At 47.2% G+C, this 23,458-nt stretch overlaps 1 protein-coding gene across 1 annotated transcript in view; it reads left to right on the plus strand.

The window, feature by feature from the left end:
* Positions 1 to 21,575: 21,575 nt before the first annotated feature.
* The window catches only part of SOCS7 (suppressor of cytokine signaling 7), a 73,454-nt gene continuing 71,571 nt past the window's right edge, over positions 21,576 to 23,458 (plus strand). The window contains exon 1 of the mRNA XM_077252276.1: positions 21,576 to 22,339. Within this exon, the coding sequence (XP_077108391.1) occupies positions 21,591 to 22,339 (749 nt within the window). The 5' untranslated portion in view covers positions 21,576 to 21,590. The remainder of the gene's footprint in view (positions 22,340 to 23,458) is intronic.

Consider the following 23,458-nt stretch of genomic DNA (forward strand, 5'->3'; position numbering starts at 1 on the left):
ACTAAAAACGACAGCTCGGCACACAAAATATAAGCACTCACCCGACGCCAGATCACAAAAAATATAGACGCTGCGGGTATCGGAAAATGGCGCAAATCTTTTTTTTTTAGCAAAGTTTGGAATTTTTTTCACCACTTAGATAAAAAATAACCTACACATGTTTGGTGTCTATGAACTCTTAATGATCTGGACAATCATAATGGCAGGTCAGTTTTAGCATTTAGTGAAGCTAGCAAAAAAGCCAAACAAAAAACACGCATGGGATTGTACTTTTTTTGCAATTTCACCGCACTAGGAATTTTTTCCATTTTCTAGTACATGACATGGTAAAACCAATGATGTCGTACAAAAGTACATCTCGACCCGCAAAAAATAAGCCCTCACATAGCCATATTGACAGAAAAATAAAAAAGTTATAGCTCTGGGAAGGAGGGGAGCGAAAAACGAACACGGAAAAACAGAAAATCCCAAGGTCATGAAGGGGTTAACTAGCGCATCCGGTCGGAAATGAGCGCATCGCTGACCCTCGTCACGTGATCGGGGGTCAGCGATGCATCAGCATAACAACCAGAGGTCTCCTTGAGACCTCTATGGTTGTTGATGCCGGATCGCTATGAGCGCCACCCTGTAGTTGGCGCACATTGCAATGCTGTCATTCTACTACATAGGGGCGATCTATACATCGCTCCTATATAGCAGAGCCGATCGAGTGGTGCCAGCTTCTAGCCACCCATGGAGGCTATTGAAGCACGCCAAAAGTAAAAAAAAAAATGTTTTAAACACTATGAAAAAAATGTAAAAAATATAAAAGTTTAAATCACCCCCCTTTCGCCCCATTCCAAATAAAACAATAAAAAAAATCAAACATACACATATTTGGTATCGCCGCGTTCAGAATCGCCCGATATATCAATAAAAAAAGGATAAACCTGATCGCTAAACAGCGTAGCAAGAAAAAAATTAGAAAAGCCAGAATTACTTTTTTTGGTCGCCGCGACATTGCAATAAAATGCAATACCGGGCGATCAAAAGAACATATCTGCACCAAAATGGTATAATTAAAATTGTCAGCTCGGCACGCAAAAAATAAGCCCTCGCCCGACCCCAAATGGAGACGCTACGGGTATCGGAAAATTGCGCAATTTTATTTTTTTTTTTTAGCAAAGTTCGGAATTTTTTTTTACCACTTAGATAAAAAATAACCTATGCGTATATTTCAATTCTATCTATTCTATTCTAACCTATTCTATACTGCATGCGGCATCTGCCGGCTTTTAAAATTGCATTGCATACAGATTGTGCAGCGCCCCAGAGTCCTGGTCGTTGCAGTACTGATGCTCCCCCGCTAAGGGGGGCTATGGTACGTCTGATGGCACTGAAGGAGTTCACCTGACCAGGTATCACAGACACCAATACACTTCACAGTCTGGCCTCCAGGGGGAGCTAAGGGTGCTATGTATTAGGCCACTCCTCACAATCTGGTAAAACTGGGGGTTAGATAGGAAGTTAGCCAGAAGCTGACTGGGTTGGAACCAGGCAACATCCTGTGGCAGAGGGTGTTGCAGGGGAAGATTCAGGGGGGTCCCTGTCAGGGGTGGGATCCTGACAGCGGCCTAGCGAACAGAAAGAACGTTACGGGACCGCGCCTGCACTTCATCGCGGCGGTACCCCAAGAAAGGACAAGAAGCGAGGTTTATTGTGCTGAGTGAGAAACGAGATCAACGCAACAAGGAGAAACACCAGTAGGAGTCGTGCTGTAAGACGAGGCAACATCCTACTGAGGGGCGTAGCCGGTGGCCGGAACGCCGAGGAAGTATTGAGCTCCAGGCCTTACTTCAAACCTATGGCAGGACAGTCAGTTATAGGCGGGCTGTCTCACCCAACATCATCTAAGCAGACACAGGGGGCAACATCTGGAGAGGGGCGACTCTAGGGTCCCGGAAGACCTCCGAGCCTACCCGTCATACGGGTGCGTCCTAGCCATATCATCTGGGGGACCAAACAGAACATCATAATCGAGTTGTGAGGGAACTTCAGAAACAGACACAACAATTGTGAGGGCTATCCCATAAGCACAGCAAGGAAGGACTACAACACACAAGTGCTAGAAGGTAGGCACAGATTTCCACCTGCAAAGGGAACTCTGGAGGTGCCATCGGACCAGCTGGACTCACGCAGCCCGGTTAACCGTATTTCGGACTGAGGATCCAGAAGCCTTCAGTAAAGAGGTAAAGAGACTGCAACCTGGTGTCCTTGTTATTTACTGCGACCGACACCACACCACAACAGCATCACTCTCCACCTTCATTGGATGCCCCTCAGCAGGGTCACGGGCCGGGTCTAGCCACCGTGACAACCCCAGGACTGAGACACAGAGGCCTGGTACCGGGTACCCCTCGGCCCTGTGGCAGTGGGGGCGCTCCAACTTGGCATCACGAACAGGATCTACTTAAGCCTGAAGGATCAGGTCATGTGTGCCTTGGAACTGTGATTTATTGTGCTTGGACTGTGACTTATTGCAAAGACTGTGCACTGCCATTTGCCGCCAAAAGTTCCCGCCAAAGACCGCCGCCATTGCAGCGCCACAGGGAGCGCAGAGGAAGAAGAAGGGCATACCATGGGAGGAGACTACCAGAGTGGCTCCAAAAACGGCGACCGCCCCCTCCGGCTATTGCTGCGAGATGATGACCTGCCCAGAAGCAGAGGGGAACCACCCCCTGATTTGCAACGGCGGGAACGAGGTGAAGGGGGAGCTCGACCTTGGAGAAATGGCAGAGCCAGGTGCATGCACTGCCGTCGAATGCCGGACAGTGAAGACGATCAGCAAGTGCCCGGGCGGCGGCGAAGTGACCCCGGGTTGTCCTCACCAACCAGAGATGGATCCGAACCCACCGCAGCTGAAAGACTCGAACTTCTTGGAGACGCTGGCGGAGAATCCGAGCCCGCCTATCCCGACCACGGAGCCATGGCGAGCGGAGCCACATCGGGAGGCCGCCTTGGAAGAGCCGCGGTCCAGGCTGCAGCCGACTCCAGTGTCTTTGTTAACGGAACAGATCGACATCGGTGGAATCACATCAGGCGCAGGTATGGAAGGCGCCCCTACTCCCCTGACCGATCTTGCTCCCCTGACTGATCCCACTCCCGCGACCGTTCCTCACCCCGACAGTGACCGGTTCCTCTCAGCGGAGCTGGTGGTGCTAACCCCCGACACAATGGGGAAGCTGGTGCCTCCGCTACCGATCAAGATGGGGGAACCCCTAGATGTGAGCTCAGAGGGGGTGATCTTTCAGTGGGATACCCCCCGGATTGGGCCAGATGGAGCTCAGGAGGAAGGCCTCACCCTTGCTGTGCTCACTTGGGAACAATATAAACAATGCCTGATCTTACACTGGAAAAACCGAAAAGAGACAGAACAAACTGACGCGCCAAAAGTGAAACACCCAAAGCCTGCGCACGGCAGGAAAGACGTGGTAAAGCGGGGAACTGTGCTGGCCTTTCACCCAAAGCGGGGTTGGGGCTCCATACAGGAACCGGGACTACCCACTGACGTCTTCGTTACTAGTCACGATGTGAAGACTCCTTTCCGCAATCGATACGGTGACCCATTATTGCAAAGGGGGGATCAGGTGACCTACACCCGCCACCAGAGTGCACAAGGATGGTGCGCTCGGAACGTCCAACGGTGTGGGCCAGAGGGGGTGTCGCCCGTTGCCTCGACCATGACCGATCCGGACTTGACAGATCTTGCTACTATCGCCACCGTACGCCTTGTTGCAGCTACCGAGCTTGCAGCCAGGGTTAGCCTTCGAATCCAGACACCGGGTGACCTGACTGCACCCGAGAAACCAACCACCAATACTGACATCGCATCAGACGGAGACCAGGGACCGAAGCCGCCACGGTCAGGAGATGTCCACTACCGGCTGATGTCTTGCAATTTACTATGAAGCTTTAAAGTGCTTTGCAAACTGTATATAGTTAACTGTCCGTCTTTCTATGTGTCTTCTTGCTGCTATAACCCCCTTAAAGGGATCCCTTAGTTTACCCGGGATCCCTATTTTTGCCTTTTTGCTTTTGTTTCTCGTTCATCATTGTTGAAAAGAACTGCTGGATCATGAACACTGCATGATTACAAACTTATTGTAAATAGTTTGCACCCTCTTAAAGGTGCCCTCTACTGGTTTTACAAAGAAAAGGACTCTTTGCGAAGAAACTGTTCTTGGAAACAGCACCGGAGTCCTTGCTGTATACGAACTTGCAGCTTGAGAAGTTGCACTACCTCTGAGAGACTTGGTCCCTTCTTAAAGGGGACGTTCACCAATAGCACTTAAAGTCGGATAATGCTTACATGTCAAAGTTATATGTAGATAGCTAGTTAATTGTGAGAAATGTTTAATAATGTGTTAAGAGAATGGGGCCAGGAAGTGAACCCATACGGGGTTAGTCGTTGAGTCCTCCTAGGAGCCATACAGAGATGGCTCAGTGATCTTGAATTGAGAGAAGGTTGATAAGTTCTATACTGTGTATAGTAGCAGAAAGGCAGTAGGCCTGGGCGAGAAGGGGCGTTCCTGCAACAGAGCGAGAGGCAGTAGGCCTGGGGCAGATAGACAGGCGGTCCTGCAGATGTAAAGGTGGAAAATGAAGAAAAGTTGATTAGCCTTATAGTGTTTTATAAGAAGGTCTTTAGTGGATTCAGCGTATACATCCTTAAAGGGAATGTTAAATTATTGTTCAGAAATTGCACTAAGTAGAATACCCGGTTGCGTAAGAGAAGTTATTTATAGTATGTTATTTAAAATATTTAACCATGTTTGTAACGTTCAAGTGTCCTCACCTCCCATAAAGGGAAGCTCTGTTCAAACTTACTTGTTATTGCATTTCAAAAATTGTATGTCTTTTTGCTGACATGTATTGTTGTTTTCTTCCCAGTCCAGGAGTACTGGATTTAACCGGGGGGGAGTGCAGCGCCCCAGAGTCCTGGTCGTTGCAGTACTGATGCTCCGCCGCTAAGGGGGGCTATGGTACGTCTGATGGCACAGAAGGAGTTCACCTGACCAGGTATCACAGACACCAATACACTTCACAGTCTGGCCTCCAGGGGGAGCTAAGGGTGCTATGTATTAGGCCACTACTCACAATCTGGTAAAACTGGGGGTTAGATAGGAAGTTAGCCAGAAGCTGACTGGGTTGGAACCAGGCAACATCCTGTGGCAGAGGGTGTTGCAGGGGAAGATTCAGGGGGGTCCCTGTCAGGGGTGGGATCCTGACAGCGGCCTAGCGAACAGAAAGAACGTTACAGGACCGCGCCTGCACTTCATCGCGGCGGTACCCCAAGAAAGGACAAGAAGCGAGGTTTATTGTGCTGAGTGAGAAACGAGATCAACGCAACAAGGAGAAACACCAGTAGGAGTCGTGCTGTAAGACGAGGCAACATCCTACTGAGGCGCGTAGCCGGTGGCCGGAACGCCGAGGAAGTATTGAGCTCCAGGCCTTACTTCAAACCTATGGCAGGACAGTCAGTTATAGGCGGGCTGTCTCACCCAACATCACCTAAGCAGACACAGGGGGCAACATCTGGAGAGGGGCGACTCTAGGGTCCCGGAAGACCTCCGAGCCTACCCGTCATACGGGTGCATCCTAGCCATATCATCTGGGGGACCAAACAGAACATCATAATCGAGTTGTGAGGGAACTTCAGAAACAGACACAACAGTTGTGAGGACTATCCCGTAAGCACAGCAGGGAAGGACTACAACACACAAGCGCTAGAAGGTAGGCACAGATTTCCACCTGCAAAGGGAACTCTGGAGGTGCCATCGGACCGGCTGGACTCACGCAGCCCGGTTAACCGTATTTCGGACTGAGGATCCGGAAGCCTTCAGTAAAGAGGTAAAGAGACTGCAACCTGGTGTCCTTGTTATTTACTGCGTAATCAACTGGAGATGACCCCTGTTAAGGGCAACCTAAAGAATCATCTTCAGAGGAAATGTGCCGTAAAGTGAAGGCCATATTTTTGGAAGATCGTTGGGTCAAAGTCAATGTTATATAGCTCTTGACTTAGGCATTTCAGTTGGCATGATTGCTAGTATCATTCATGATGTTAAAGGTCATTTCCTGGTGAGTGCCGCGAGTGTTGACGCATGAGGAAAAAACATGTCAAGAGCAATGTAGCCAAATGAATTTAGAATTGTTTAGAGAAAGCTTTGTTTTCATATTCAGGTAGATAAATTATTGAACACCCCTTGCACTTTCCAGCCATCGTCTTCAGCTGATTTTCGGGCTGCGCTAGTCCTGCGCCAGTATCTTTTTACCTCAGCTACTGACTGACCGGAAGACAGAGGTAATGGTCACATGCTCTTAAGGCAAGTATATGAGAGCCTCTCGTAGACTTACACTGAGTTGTGACTTTCGGATGACGTAGGAAACACTGCAGCGATCTGGCAGGTCACAATGTCCAGAAGATTGACCGCAGTGGCACCTATAACAGATGAAGAAGGCAGCTGGTAAGTATAATGCTAGGGGCAGGGAATGTAGATTACCACTCCAGTACTGCAATAACAAAAAAGCTGGAGTGGTGCTTTAAGTGCTTTTTTGCAGATTTTTGATTGGACAGTGCTTAGTTTGGAGTGTTTTCTATCAGGAATTGTTTCAAAGAAATGACATGCACTCTTTTTCCACCACCATGCATTTTTCAAAAACTGAAGTGGAAGAAAACGCACAAAAGACTGAACATATGAACAAGCAGGGTGGTTTTACAATAAAATTTAATAGGAAAAGTCTTTAAAGCATTTGTTGAGCGGGGTCTATAAAGCTGATAAAGCTCTATAATTTATGCTAACTGGTAAACGAAAGCAAGTTTCCCCATATAGTTGCATTTTTTTTTAATATGTCCTGATGTCTTGTTCTGGCCACACATCATATGACTCTGCCTATCAAGCTATACTCTTTTTGCAATGACGCCTGACCATGCTACCAGCATGCCTAACTGCATATAGATGCTACATCAGCTTAATGTAATCTCTAAGGCCATGTGCACACGTAGGTTCGGGTCCCTGCGGGTTCTCCCGCAGCGGATTTGATAAATCTGCAGGACAAAACCGCTGCGGTTATCCCTGCAGATTTATCGTTTTGTTTTGCGGTTTCCGCTGCGGGCTTTGGTTTTACTATTGATGTTGCATATGCAGCATCAATAGTAATGTTAAAAATAAAAAAAAAAATTGTTATACTCACCCCCTCTGACGTCCCGATCTCCTCGGCGCTGCACGCGGCGGTCCGTTTCCAAAGATGCTGTGCGAGAAGGACCTTCGTGACGTCACGGTCATGTGACCGCGGCGTCATCACGGTCATGTGACCGCGACATCACCGCAGGTCCTGCTCGCACAGCAAACCTGAGACCGGACAGCCGCGTGCAGCGCTGAGAGGTGAGTATAGCATTATTTTTTATTTTTATTCTTTTTTTTTACCACAAATATGGTTACCAGGGCCTGGAGGAGAGTTTCCTCTCCTCCACCCCGGGTAGCAACCGCACATTATCCGCTTACTTCCTGCATCGTGGGCACAGCCCCATTCGGGAAGTAAGCGGATCAATGCATTTCTATGTGTGCAGAATCGCTGCGATTCTGCACAAAGAAGTGACATGCTGCAGGTTGTAAACCGCTGCGTTTCTGCGTGTTTTTTCCCGCAGCATGTGCACAGCGGTTTGCGGTTTCCATAGGGTTTACATGTAAATGTAAACGCTATGGAAACTGCTGCGGACCCGCAGCATCAAAATCGCCGCGGATCCGCGGTAAAACCCGCAAAGTGTGAACATGGCCTAAAGGGCTGAAAGAATGGGCCCTATCTTCTCCCGACTGCACCTTTGCTTATACGGGTCATATACACAGATGACTGAGATGCCAGAGTAAGAAATGTAGTCTAAGGTGCTGGACTAGAAGTTCCTCATTTAGCTTTCTATAGATGTTTATTGCCCTTTCAGAAACTTTCTGTGGACTGTAGAAAACCTTTTGGTGGGTTGTTTAAATTATAAGCCTATATTTCCACGGGGCGTAATCTCTGCGCTTTGGATGCAGCGGATACCTCGCTCCGCCCAAAGAGCCGCTTCCTGTTGTACGTGCGGTGATTCCACATGTGTTCATTGAACACATGTGGAATCACCGTATCGTACACTGTGTGCAGAATTATTAGGCAAGTTGTATTTCAGAGGATTATTTTTTATTATTGATCAACAACTATGTTCTCAATCAACCCAAAAGACTCATAAATATCAAAGCTTAATATTTTTGAAAGTTGGAGTGGGATTTTTTTAGATTTGGCTATCTTAGGAGGATATCTGTTTGTGCAGGTAACTATTACTGTGCAGAATTATTAGGCAACTTAATAAAAACCAAATATATTAACATCTCACTTGTTTATTTTCACCAGGTAAACCAATATAACTGCACAAAATTTATAAATAAACATTTCTGACATGCAAAAACAAAACCCCCCAAAATTAGTGACCAATATAGACACCTTTCTTTATAATGACACTCAACAGCCTTCCATCCATAGATTCTGTCAGTTGCTGGATCTGTTTACGATCAACATTGCGTGCAGCAGCCACCACAGCCTCCCAGACACTGTTCCGAGAGGTGGACTGTTTTCCCTCCCTGTAGATCTCACATTTTATGAGGGACCACAGGTTCTCTATGGGGCTCAGATCAGGTGAACAAGGGGGCCATGCCATTATTTTTTCTTCTTTGAGACCTTTACTGGCCAGCCACGCTGTGCAGTAGTTGGAGGCATGTGATGGAGCATTGTCCTGCATGAAAATCATGTTTTTCTTGAACAATACCGACTTCTTCTTGTACCACTGCTTGAAGAAGTTGTCTTCTAGAAACTGGCAGTAGGTCTGGGAGTTGACCTTCACTCCATCCTCAACCCGAAAAGGTCCCACAAGTTCATCTTTGATGATACCAGCCCATACCAGTACCCCACCTCCACCTTGCTGGTGTCTGAGTCGGAGTGGAGCTCTCTGCCCTTTACTGATCCAGCCTCTGGCCCATCCATCTGGGCCACCAAGAGTCACTCTCATTTCATCAGTCCATAAAACCTTTGAAAAGTCAGTCTTAAGATATTTCTTGGCCCAGTCTTGACGTTTTATCTTATGTTTCTTGTTCAAAGGTGGTCGTTTTTCAGCCTTCCTTAACTTGGCAATGTCCCTGAGTATTGCACACCTTGTGCTTTTTGATACTCCAGTAACGTTGCAGCTCTGAAATATAGCAAAACTGGTGGCAAATGGCATCTTGGCAGCTTCACGCTTGATTTTCCTCAATTCATGGGCAGTTATTTTGCGCCTTTTTTGCCCAACATGCTTCTTGCGACCCTGTTGGCTATTGGCCATGAAAAGCTTGATTGTTCGGTGATCACGCTTCACAAGTTTGGCAATTTCAAGACTGCTGCATCCCTCTGCAAGAAATCTCACAATTTTGGACTTTTCAGAGCCCGTCAAATCTCTCTTCTGACCCATTTTGCCAAAGGAAAGGCACACCTTATATAGGGTGTTGATGTGATTATACAACACCCCTCCTCATTACAGAGATGCAAATCACCTGATTTACTTAATTGGTAGTTGGCTCTCAAGCCTGAACAGCTTGGAGTAGGACAACATGTATAAAAAGTATCATGTGATCAAAAATACAACTTGCCTAATAATTCTGCACGCAGTGTATTCATAGACTGTGTTATTTATCTTGCGGAGACAGAGCGTCTTCGCAAGATAAATGGACATACTGCAGTCTGTAAAGACACGCCGCATGTCCAGTTACGCAGGGCTGCCGGATGCGGCCCTGAACGCATAGTGGAGACAGGATTTCATAAAATCCCTTCCTCTATACTGTAACATCTGGATGCTGCGGATTGGACGCTGTGGATGTACGCAGCGTCCAATCCGCAGCAAATACTGAAGGTTTCCTGACAGTAGAAACATATCCTTACTCGCCCGAAATTGTCTCACTTCCCAGAAAAAATGACTGATGGGTATGACATCACAATTATCAGTTCTTCTTGTCAGATCAAGCTGTCTGCCTGGAGTTATTCTGCAGGGGACTATTTAGAGAAGCATCAGACTGGTAAGAGGGTGTCTAGTGGGAATTATGATGAGCAAAACTCTAACAGCTTCTGCGGCCCTCTGCAAATTTTTGAAAGGGCAGAAGCAGCAATAAAGGAATTGCTATGCACTGCAACCACAACACCATTGATGGTTATGATCCCAAACTAAAAATGCGAATATTCAGAAGGCTAGTAGGTCAGAATACAGAAAATCAACCAGAATAAAGTCCAGTATGAAAAAGGGCGGCTACACACCAGAAACTAGTCAGATTTTTCACAAAGGTAATGTATCATTGATACTTGTTTTTTAGCTGAAATAGAATAAAGAATTGACATTTTTATATGAAAGGAATTAGGATGTGAGCTTTTCTATCTTCTATACTATTATCTTGATTGATGGCCTGCAACTACAAACTACTGCTTTATCCTAAAACTGTTTCTACTAATACTAGCTGACATCAGAACTACAATCGTGGTAAGCTCTGCCTTTTTGTTTTTGAGGATTATAATGCACCAGGAGCAATAAACAGTACAACATCTGGCACTTGATGGGTGCCACAATGGATTTAAATTGGGCAACCTGCTGTCCTTTTGGACACTGAACTGTGCCCCTTTCATTTGACAGACCTATCGGCAGAATGACATTCCCCTGCAAGAAAACAAGACTTGCAGCGCTACACAGTAAACTGGAATTCACGTTGTCTTATAATAGATTTTGATGGAGCAGTAAATAAAATAAAAATTATGGTTTCACAGTTTGCTGCTCCAGTTTTTATAGTGGCAACTTGTATTAACTCTTGGTTGTTATGAAGAGTGATCGGATGAGTTGCAAACTCAATCCTTGCCATGAAGAGACTGAAGGTCTATTTACATGGACCAACTGGAGTAACATTTCAACTGTACGACTGCCGAATGGTACATTTTTACCTATGGGCGTGCGTCTAAATGCCTGTTTACGAGGCAGACCAAAGTAAACGATACGCAATGAGTGATTTATACTAGATCGCTCAGTGGGCATAGGATGCTATAATTATCAGCAGTCCAAGTCCTGTTTCACAGGATGATGTATGGCCAAGAACGAATGATCTTTAGTGCTACACAAAAGATCATTTCACCCAGTGAATGGACGTTTTGCACATTCATCAGGTGTTCAGCTATCTGGTTACACAGCAAGATAATCGTGAAAACAGCGTTTTAACAACGCTTGTTCATGATTATCTTGCAGTATAAATGCCCCTTTGGGGCTAGGTGAACAAAACATTGACATTTTGGGTCCATGGCTAGGAAACTTCCCAGATCTAAAGGTATGTGCACACGTCAGGATTTCTTGCAGAAATTTCCTGAAGAAAACCAGAAATTTTCTGCAAGAAATCCGCATTTTGTTTTTGCATTTTTTTCCCGTTTTTTTCGCGTTTCTTTTAGCATTTTGCAAGCGTAATTAGCTTGCAGAATGCTAAAGTTTTCCAAGCGATCTGTAGCATCGCTTGGAAAACTGATTGACAGGTTGGTCACACTTGTCAAACATAGTGTTTGACAAGTGTGACCAACTTTTTACTATAGATGCAGCCTATGCAGCATCAATAGTAAATGATAGAATGTTTAAAAATAATAAAAAAAATTAAAAAAATGGTTATACTCACCTGCAGACAGCCGATCTACTCAGCGGCTTCCGTTCCTATAGATTGTGTGTGTGTGTAGGACCTTCCATGACGTCGCGGTCACGTGACCGCGACGTCATCGCGGTCATGTGACCGCGACGTCATCGCAGGTCCTTCACACACACCATCTATAGGAACGGAAGCGGCACCATGCACCGCTGAGAGTCGGGAAGACTCCGGGGGCCATCGAAGGTGAGTATATAACTATTTTTTATTTTAATTCTTTTTTTTTTTACCAATTATATGGTGCCCAGTCCGTGGAGGAGAGTCTCCTCTCCTCCACCCTGGGTACCAACCGCACATAATCTGCTTACTTCCCGCATGGTGGGCATAGCCACATGCGGAAAGTAAGCAGATCAATGCATTCCTAGGTGTGCGGAATCCCCGCAATTCCGCAAATTTAATGAACATGTTGCTTTTTTTTCCGCGATGCGATTTTTTCGCGGAAAAAAATGCAACATTTGCACAAGAAATGCGGAATACACTGTAAATAATAGGAGGCATATGTAAGCGTATTTTTCGCGTTATTATCACATTTTTATAGCGAAAAAACGCGAAAAAAACCGCGAAAAATACTGAACGTGTGCAGATGGCCTTAATCCCATTGAGAACCTTTGCTGAATCCTCAAAAAGTGGATAGACAAACACAAACAAAGAAATTGTGATAAACCCCAAGCACTGATTACACAAGAATGGGCTGTCATAAGTCAGCATTTAAGTCTTTGCGTTTACGTAGAAAATAGTTGCTTTTTATTCATGTGCACAGGCACCACCAGATTATAAAGAAAAACGGATGATTGCGGACAACAGGGTTAACGTTTCGACCAGGCACGGTCTTTCTCAAAACCTCACTTGTGTACGAGGAGTGAATGAGAAAATAAGGGTATAGGAGGAGAGTCCCAGAGAACTGCTCCAGGTAGATTTCAAAGGTAAGGTGTCCGTCTCATTGGTGATGCAGTATGAGACGGACACCTTACCTTTGAAATCTACCTGGAGCAGTTCTCTGGGACTCTCCTCCTATACCCTTATTTTCTCATTCACTCCTCGTACACAAGTGAGGTTTTGAGAAAGACCGTGCCTGGTCGAAACGTTAACCCTGTTGTCCGCAATCATCCGTTTTTCTTTATATATTATCTGGTGGTGCCTGTGCACATGAATAAAAAGCAACTATTTTCTACGTAAACGCAAAGACTTGAGTGCAGCTGTTTTTCTTGTATATTTGACTTTGGATGTCCAGCCAGCACCTCCCTTTCTGAACTCTACAGTGTGCACATCATATCTCCCTCTGGATAAGTCAGCATTTAGCACAGAAGCTGATATCTAGCATGTCAAAGCGAATTGTAGAAATCTTGAAAATTAAGGGACAACACTGTAAATATTTAGTTTTTGTATAAAGTTGATGTATTTGTCATTAAAAGTGTGAAACCTATGAAATGTTTATAATTGAATTTATCTTTATTTATTTTACTCACTTATATAGCACCAGAAGAGTGTTTTACAGAGACCTGTATCGGCACTGTCCCCATTGGGGCTCACAATCTAGATTCCCTATCAGTATGTCTTTGGAGTGTGAAAGGAAACCGGACAACCCGGAGGAAACCCATCCAAACACAGGAAGAACATACAAACTCCATGCAGATGTTGTCCTTTATGGGATATGAACACAGGACCCCAGCTCTGTAGAACAATGTATACCTTAGAAATATCTGCATAAAAGATCTAAACCAAAGGAAGAAAACCTGGTAAAGAATAAACTTTGTGTCACGCTCAAAACTTTTGATCTCGGCTGGACACTCAACTCCCTCCATTAGCCAGCAGCTACTCTGTGGAGACAACTCAGGGGCCTCTTCAGCGAAAGCTAAATCTCCACATAAGGTTGAAAAGGTGAATACTAGAGCGTCCCTGGGATCTGGTAGGTGGAGAAATTTGGGCCAAGTCTGACTATGAAAGCTCTATCAAGGGTTGATGGACCCACTTAACATTTAGAACTATTTATTGGTTTTGGGAAAAAGACTGGACCTTCTTCCAATGTTACTTATGGTATCTCTTATGGAAACTAACAGAAAAATAAAATGTCAGTATGAGCTAGGTCACAACAAATGAAAAAAGGGCCTGTTCCACAAGGTACAATTTTTTTTGGGATAGAGGCTCAGGATGGATGATGGTTGCCAGTGTATATTATACAAATGTGGAACGCCCGCCAGGGCCTAGGGGTTACTCGGTACCGGGTCCGGTCATCATTAAAGGGATATGTCACGGTGGCAGCGACCCGGTCCATGGCCCTGGGTGTCCAAATGAAAGGGAAGGTCTTTAAAGGGGTTTGTAAAATAATATATGTTTGTGACGCCACCTGTGGTACTCGGTCAGGGGTGACTGACGCTGCTTAAAGGAGTCCACTGGGGAGATGGTATGGCAGCAGGGATGGTATGGCTTCCAACAGGTGAAGCTGGGTCCCCAGGGCTTCTAGTGTAGTAGATGAAGATGGTGTAGTAAGAAACAGAGGATACAAGTTGCAGTCTCTTTACCTCTTTACTGTAGAATTCAGGCAGCCACAGTCCAGGGTACCAGATCACAGGTACTGGTATGGTCCGGCCGGCTTGGAAGCGAATCTGGAATCTCCCTAACCAGGTGGGGTTGGAAGCCTTCCTTCTAGCTCTGCATTGTAGTCCCTTGCTGCCTTAGGCCTCACACAAGGTCCTCACGTTTTCTCTCTGTCCCCCTTTAGGTAGGACAATACCCATATGACAGGTAACTTGAGCCTTTTTACAGGGTCTCTCAGATGATTCCGGGCCCTATCTGCTACTGTGTCTTCGGGTGTTAATTGTAGACAGGTGACTTGAAATCTAGCTGTCCGACGGTTTCTGCCATGGGGCATGAAGTTACCCCCACAACCTCGATCTTCCAGCTACCGGAATTCTGCGCTTCAGCATGGAGGAAGCTCATTCGCAGCTTCCCTCCAGCTCTTTACTCTCCTGCGCTCCACTTCCTCTCTCAGTCTCCTACAGACTGCTCTGTTCTCGTTCCTTCCAGGAGCTGCAGCACCTCACTTGGCTGCACGGCCCCAGCTTTCCTCTCAGACTCTCTCCATCTGCTTCCACTCTGCTCTGTCAGACTCCTCTCACTGTCTCTCCCTCCGACAGACTAACTAACTCCTCCTCCAGACCAGAATATATATCATCTAGGGACGCTCCCCTGAAGCCGGGTTCAGAGCTCCCCCTTCTGGCCTGGAGTCAGAACAGTGTTGTATATGCTGCATACCTGATAAAGAGATCCTTCCTTGCTTCCAAGCATGACATCACTCTCCCCATGAGGAAAGCATTGCCACTGTAACAACCGGTTACCTGGGGTGTTACACTCCCCTCGTTAAATCCAGTACTCCCGGGCTGGGAAAACAAAAACAACAATAAACTGGTTTGAAATGTTCAAAACATTTTTGATATGCATATCAACAGGTACAAACTTTTGCTTCCCTTTATGGAAGGTTGTTTCCTTGAACGTTGCAAAACTTTAATACAGGGTAGAAAATAACTTTTTCAAAAACAGAACTTTCTTATGACACTAAATATTAAATATGAAATGATGATCACCCTTTACGGGTATACTATCTTTAGCAACATCAAATACTAGCACTTGCTCTAGTAAAGTGCAACAAAGTCAAGACATTTTCAGGAACTGAGGTAGTGCAACTGTCAGTATTCCGGGTTTTCCAAATCACCTTGTGAATGATCTTGCCCTTTGTTAAGATGAAGTTTGCTGTTTTTGTCTGCCCTACTTCCTGTTCGTTTGTTTAAAACCCGATTCAGGTGTCAGCTTCCTTGCTGGAGTATTCTGCATCTGTTCTCCTTCAGCTCAGCTGCTGGTTCTGAGTGTGTCTCTACCTCTGGCTCTGGACATTCTCTGCATATGTAAGCTACACTCTCTATGTTATTATTAGTCTGCTGACTTGGAACTTAACCCCTGGTTCATTCCTCCTGGTAAGAACTGTGTTTTTGAACTATGTTTCTGGACTTTGTTTCTGGACTGTGTGTTGCTACTTAATCCTTCATTTACTCCCCCCGGTGGGAGCTGTTGGAAACAACACCAGTATAATACTTAAATGTGAACCTGTTTCTGAATTTACCCATGTTTATGCCACGTCTGGAATCAACTTGTGAACTAGTTTCTGGACTTACCCGTGTTAATGCCACACCTGGGATTAACTTGTGGACTTGTTCTGGACTTCCCTGTGTTTACTTCATACCTGAATTTGACTCTTTCTGCACTGACAGTGTTTGGATCTGCACCACGTCACCTGTCACACTCACCTTTTTTATCACCTTGCTGAGGACTCTGCCTTAAGAACTCTGCCGATTTGCTATATATGTTTCAAGGACTTGTTTCATTCCAGGACACTGCGGGTTATCAGTATATTGTTTTGGGTGTTATTGCTGTTGTACAAATACACTATTTGCACAAAAGAAACCCGTCTCTGTCTGTTCATTGCCCCACGCTATCAGAATCCTCGAGTTTCTACAATAGTATTATAGCAACCTTTAAAAGTGCAAACAGTATTCAAGTCTTCCAATATCACATCAATAACACACTTATTCAGTAAATGGTGAGATCTTTCCCACTAACAACAGCAATGACGTGGGGGACCCACCCTAAACCCCCAACGTAGGTCTTGTGCAGGCTGCAAGGCATAAGTGGTCTCCTCTTTCGACAGCTTCTTCGGTCACGCCTAACGGGTTTTCCTTCTCGGTCCCTTTAATACAAAACAACTTTTTTTTAAGGTAAACATTAATAAACAGTTTATTCAATGGTTCCATGTAAAACCAGTAGAAAGCACCTTAGAAGGTGCCAACTATTTACAAGGAAAGTTTGTGGACCATTCACAGTCCATGGCCTCAGTTTCCCTTTAGACAAATTAACTTTTCAAACGGAAACCTTGACAGGTTAAACGAACTTTAACTGTTTGAAGTCTTATCTGTACAAATTTTGCTTCCAAGGGTATACCTATACATTACAGTCTCCTTGTAGCGCGATCATGTCCTCCTCCGCAGGTCCCTGTTCAAACACCACGGGTTCAGTATAGCTAACCCAGGGCCCACTGGTTGGAACTAGCGGGGCTGTCATCTGACCCAAGCTACAGTCTCCCTGTTCCCAGCACAGTCGACGATCTGCCCCTCCGAGCTTCGGCATCAGCGGATCGGTAGGGGGCCCACCAGGGTGTCGTCTGGCGCAGGGGTTGCAGCGGGACTTGAGGCCAGGGTACCCTTGGTGTACGGTGACATTTCACTGAGGGACTTAAAACCCTGGTCGGGGGTGTACAGCGGTAGGGGTGACTCGGGCCTAGCTGTTGGACCTTCCGCCGCCGGGGTCAGGGTCGCACCCCTTACCTTTTCTTCTGGAGTACTGGATCTTCTTTCCCGCTCCGGGCCGGACAAGGTTGCTGACGGTCGCCCGATAAGGTTTCCAGGCCTCTTTCCACCTGGCCACAGCCTCCAGCTGCATCTGCATGAGCTGCAGGGTGAGTTCCTCCACTTCTTTCCGCAGGAGGTCCGGATCCAAAGTCGGTGGCTGGTACAGTTCTTGTGGGTTTCAGCTGGGGGAGTTTTCCTGCTCCACCCCACGCTCCGATGCTCGCTCACCTCCCTCTGCCATTCTGCTTTCCGGCACTTCCTCCTCGGTCTGGTTTCCCGCAGTTTCACTCCACCACGTCTGTCTTCGTGGGCAGTTCCTTTTCTTCCCGCCATCCCAGACCAGGAGGCGGACCTATCTCGTTGATGGCATACTTCTCTCACATAGTAGTATTGGTGAGGGGTGGCCATGGCTCTCGTGCCATTTCTCCAGGCTCCTCCCACGACAACACGCCCTTCTCCTCCTGCACACCACATGGTGCTATAATGGCGGCAGTTTTGGCGGCAATTAAAGTTCAACAGTCTCTCAATATCTCAATAAAGCACAGTCTCTGAGGCGCACAAGACTCACTTTAATGGGTCGGTCCATCCTGTTCATGATGCCAAGTTTTGGAAAGCCCCGCAACTGTGCCGTGGGTAAAACGCATGCGGAATTGGCATGCGTTTTCCCACTAAACACTAGCGTTTTACAAGCGTAATTAGCTTGCAGAATGCTAGCGTTTTCCAAGCGATCTGTAGCATCGTTTGGAAAACTGATTGACAGGTTGGTCACACTTGTCAAACATAGTGTTTGACAAGTGTGACCAACTTTTTACTATTGATGCTGCCTATGCAGCATCAATAGTAAAAAGATAGAATGCTAAAAATAATAAAAAATCGTGATATTCTCACCTTCCTGTGTCCCCTGCAGCCTTCCCGCTCCTCGCGATGCTCCCGGTAGCTTCCGTTCCCTGCAATGCCTCGCGGCAATGACCCCGGATGACGTAGCGGTCTCGCGAGACCGTTACGTCATCAGAGGTCATTGCTGCAAAGCATCCCTGGTAACGGAAGCATCGCGAGGAGCGGGAAGGCTGCCGAGGACGCCGGAAGGTGAGAATATCACAATTTTTTATTTTAATTCTTTTTTCTACAGGTATATGGTTCCCAGGGCTTGAGGAGAGTCTCCTCTCCTCCACCCTGGGTGCCAACCGCACATGATCCGCTTACTTTCCGCATGGTGGGCATAGCCACATGTGGAAAGTAAGCGGATGAATGCATTCCTACGTGTGCGGAATCCCAGCGATTCCGCACAAAGAATGAACATGCTGTGTGTTTTTCCGGAATGCGATTCCACTGCGGAAAAAAATGCAACATGTGCACTAAAATTGCGGATTGCATTGTAATAATAGGATGCTTAATGTATGCGTTTTTTCGCAGTTTTATCTAGTTTTTATAGTGAAAAAAACACAAAAAATCCTGAACGTGTGCACACAGCCTTACAGCTATCAAAACCAAACAACCTGCCATAATATGAAAGATAGCTGCTGAATTTATGGGTGATTAAGGGTAATAAATCATGCTATGGCTGCCCACTGGCGTGGGTAATTGTCTCTCATTGTTACTTATTTCTGAATGACATTATGATTCCATAAATAAAATGAGATCAGTTCTACACGATACAATGTATGTATGGGTAATTATTCTACTTGTAGGCAGAAAATGTAAAATAAAAATCAGTTGTTACAAACCCAAAGCGACACATGCAAAACACATGATGCAAGACTGAGCCAATGTCCGCAGGGAGTACAGAACATGAGAAATGTTACTGTAATCCCTAGAGAATGAATGGCAGCTCAAGTCATAATAAAATTAACTGTTACTGTATACTTACCCATATACAGCAGAACTAGCACTGGTTGTATATCAGATGTTCTAAGGTTACTATCACGTCCACAATACCCCTGCACATAGTGTCGCCATATAGTGTCCAAATAATACTCCTTTAAATCCCCCCTTCTAACTGCAAGACCTGGAGAGAATAGATACCGACAGTCCAGAACCTACCAGTACTGTACTCATTTTTCGGAAACAATCCTGGAAACTTTAGGGATGTGTAAGGGTGAAGGTTTCCAAGTGGGACTGTGGTCAGGAAGGCATCATACCGGGGAGAGGAGAAGGCATCACACCGTGGAGAGGAGAAGGCATCACACCGTGGAGAGGAGAAGGCATCACACCGTGGAGAGGAGAAGGCATCACACCGTGGAGAGGAGAAGGCATCACACCGCGGAGAGGAGAAGGCATCACACCGTGGAGAGGAGAAGGTATCACACCGTGGAGAGGAGAAGGCATCATACCGGGGAGAGGAGAAGGCATCACACCGTGGAGAGGAGAAGGCATCATACCGTGGAGAGGAGAAGGCATCATACCGGGGAGAGGAGAAGGCATCACACCGTGGAGAGGAGAAGGCATCATACCATGGAGAGGTGAAGGCATCATATCGTGGAGAGGAGAAGGCATCATACCGTGGAGAGGAGAAGGCATCATACCGAGGAGAGGAGAAGGCATCATACCGGGGAGAGGAGAAGGCATCATACCGGGGAGAGGAGAAGGCATCACATCGTGGAGAGGAGAAGGCATCACACCGTGGAGAGGAGAAGGCATCACACCGTGGAGAGGAGAAGGCATCATACAAGGGAGAGGAGAAGGCATCACACCGTGGAGAGGAGAAGGCATCACACCGTGGAGAGGAGAAGGCATCACACCGTGGAGAGGAGAAGGCATCACACCGTGGAGAGGAGAAGGCATCATACCGTGGAGAGGAGAAGGCATCACACCGTGGAGAGGAGAAGGCATCATACCGTGGAGAGGAGAAGGCATCATACAAGGGAGAGAAGGCATCACACCGTGGAGAGGAGAAGGCATCACACCGTGGAGAAGAGAAGGCATCATACCGTGGAGAGGAGAAGGCATCATACCGTGGAGAGGAGAAGGCATCACACCGTGGAGAGGAGAAGGCATCACACCGTGGAGAGGAGAAGGCATCACACCGTGGAGAAGAGAAGGCATCATACCGTGGAGAGGAGAAGGCATCATACCGTGGAGAGGAGAAGGCATCACACCGTGGAGAGGAGAAGGCATCACACCGTGGAGAAGAGAAGGCATCACACCGTGGAGAAGAGAAGGCATCATACCGTGGAGAGGAGAAGGCATCATACAAGGGAGAGGAGAAGGCATCATACCGTGGAGAGGAGAAGGCATCATACCGTGGCAATGGACCTGATCAGGGTGCACATTTTGACTCTCTATTTCCAACTTCAGGCTGGGAGGATGGAATTAGAGGGACACTTTTAAGGGTCAAATAATACTGTGATTGAACTCCCAAATAATACCGCCATACACTACTAAATAATACTGGTTGCTCATGGTTAAATCCTAAGATTGCCATCCTCATGGCACCCTCGGTAATGGAGTAACCCTGCCCAGCTTGCCTTCCCTCAGAGACCAGACCTGGGCTTGTTGCAGATATATTCGTTATTAGATCATTATCAGAGCGTTCCATACCTTGGAGACTGACATCTTCTGGAAGCAAAAAACAAAAGTTCTTTCACTTACTAAAAGTAGAAACCTTAAAGAGATTGGCCCCTATCAAGAAACGTTTGCCTCTTGGTTCCGTAAGGTTTTAAAAAACATACTGAGCTTTATCTAACATCCCTGAATCCAATGCTGGGCCTCTGCTCCGGCCCCAGTCTCTGTTGTTAGGCTGCAGCGGTGTTGTAACATCGATGGTGCTGCAGCCAATCAGTGAGCTTAGTTACCCTGCCAACATACACAGCCAGTCAGAACAATGATTTCACCCGTGCAGCCAAACAGTAGAGACCAGGGCAGCAGTGGAGACACACTGCTGGACCTGGGGAGGGTAAGTAATGCTCAGTTTGTTTGTTTTTAAAGGTGACTGATCCTATGGGCAACCATTTTTTTAAAAAGGGATGTCTTTTAAATTGTCAAAAGAGAGACCTTAAATACCTCAAAACAGTCTAAAAGAAAAAAAATAACTTTGTTGCCCATAGCAACCAATCAGAATACAGCTTTCATTTTACCAGGACTGCTTAAAAAATGAAAGGTTGAATGGTTGCTATGGGCAACAGAGTCAGTTCTCCTTATATTACTGCACACTAGAGCCTAGAGAATTTTTCATCCATATAACAAATACATTACATACGCTCTGCCCCAGAAAGCACGGTTTTTTAAAGTATGTTAGAGACAAGCAATCTGATTGGTTGTTCCAGCTGCTCTTCACCTGTTGTAAGGCCCCTCCCACCAAATGTTTACATTCACACATTCATAAACAGGACAATCACAGGTAGCGTCTGATCCACCAAGAAAATGGCGGCCCTCTTATCCAGCGACACTTTTCTGATGACTTGGCGCATTTGACAGCTCTGTGGGCGGAGCGTCATTCCACTGCATGGAAACAAGCCCCGCAGCTGTCACTCAGCAAACCGGAAGTGACGTCGTCCTGTATCGGATACGGGGGGCGGGCTCCGATGAGGGAGCTGTCGGAGCTCGGGCAGCGGAGCTGGGAGAGGCCGAGGCTCAGGCCGGGGCCTGCAGAGCCACCGGGGACATGCGAGGCGCAGCGGCAGAGGAGGAGGCCGCGTCCTACCGGGTGCTGAGCCGGCTGCTAGGCTGCGGAGCAGAAGCCGGGGAAGAGGCGGCCAGACCCAGGCTCATGGTGTTCCGGAATATGCTACGAGGGGAAGAGGTGGACGATGCGGAGGCCTCCAAAGAGCCGGGGGCAGGAGTGGAAGCGGTGCCCGCAGAAGGGGCTCCTCCTCCGGCAGAGCTCTGCAACCGGCACCGCAAGGCCGCGCAGCCTGGGGAGGGCCTGGAGCTGCAGCTGGGGGCGCTGGGACTGCGGGGGGCCGGCTGTCCGTGCGAGGAGACCAGCGATGCCCTGCTGGTGCTGGAGGCCCCCGAGGCCCGGAGACTGGAGGAGGAGGACGACGGGGAGGCGGGAGACGGACAGGCCGGAGCGGCGGTGCGGAGGAGTGCGGGCAGGAAGGGCTCTCTGCGGATCCGGCTCTCCAGGATCTTCCGCACCAAGAGCTGCGCCGGCTCCGCGGGGGCTGCGGACAGGAGAGGAGGCGGGGAGCTGGGGGGCTCCGGGGGCAGCCTGACCGACATGTCCCGGGACAAGGAGCTGGAGCTGGGCAGGTGAGAGGCCGACAGGTGCTGGCAGGGGGGGCCGGAGCGGTGGGTGCTGCTCAGGTGTAGCAGAAGGTATATTTCCTGGAGGCTGTGATTGTTGGGGTCCTCCAGCCCCGCTCCCGTCTGGGGTGAGTGGTGACAGTACACGGGCAGAGGGTCAGCAGTATGGCGGCCATTCACCCCAGTGGGGAAGTGGAGCCAGAGAACAAGCAACTCCGTCATTTACCTGGAATCAAAAGTCATCTCTCTCCTCCAGAACAGGAGACTTTTCTTGTGTTCTGCTCCTTGCAACCTGTCTGAGGCGAGAAGTGCGGGGCTTGTCTAGGTCAGCGACGCAGTCATGCCCCCAACCTGCGCTGTCAGCCGTGCAGGATCCCGGGAGGCAGGAGAGCGCTGCGCACAGAATGGCGTCTTGTAAAGCTCTGTTCACACTGTCAGGAAGTCCCAGCTCCCAGTTTTGTGAGAAAGTAATTCATGTAGATACAGGACAGATGCAAATCGCACCGGAGGTTCCCATTGCCTATAATGGGGTCAGTTTATTTTCTGATGTTTACTTGGATAACTGTCATTGCACTTTGTTTTCTGGTAGAATAACGGATGCCATAACAGAGTCCAATCCCGCCCCATTATAGGTGGTGTTTCCTGGTGCTGTCTGCACCTGTCCTGTTACAGGTTCATCTCTAAATGATCTGTTTCTGATCCGCGAACGCAGATGTGGAAAGAGCTGATTTCTATCTGCACAGAAACTGACCGGTTCTTCTGATTTCATAATTCACAGCTTCACCACTTCTGTTTTGGATTTCACCTCCTTGTAAGCGCTCAATCACATGTCCGTTTTTCATGGACGAATGCCATCCTTTTTTCAGGGATAGCAGTCGTATCCATGACAGACTACTGGGCTGTTCACATGTCCGTGATATTTTTTTTCTGGACCCAGTGGGCCGTACAAAATTGCAGACATGTCTGATATTGAGCCGAGCGTCTGATCAAACTTGGCAATAAGTCTGAGTTCTTGAAACAAATCAAACACCACTCAGATGCCATCTTTGTGCTGTCTTGTTTCTGAATGCTAGAAGGTGAATAAACTTTTTTTTTTTTTTCTTTCTAATCCGTGAAAAAACTGAT

Source organism: Ranitomeya variabilis, chromosome 4 (genome assembly GCF_051348905.1).
Source record: "Ranitomeya variabilis isolate aRanVar5 chromosome 4, aRanVar5.hap1, whole genome shotgun sequence".
Lineage (NCBI taxonomy): Eukaryota > Metazoa > Chordata > Amphibia > Anura > Dendrobatidae > Ranitomeya > Ranitomeya variabilis.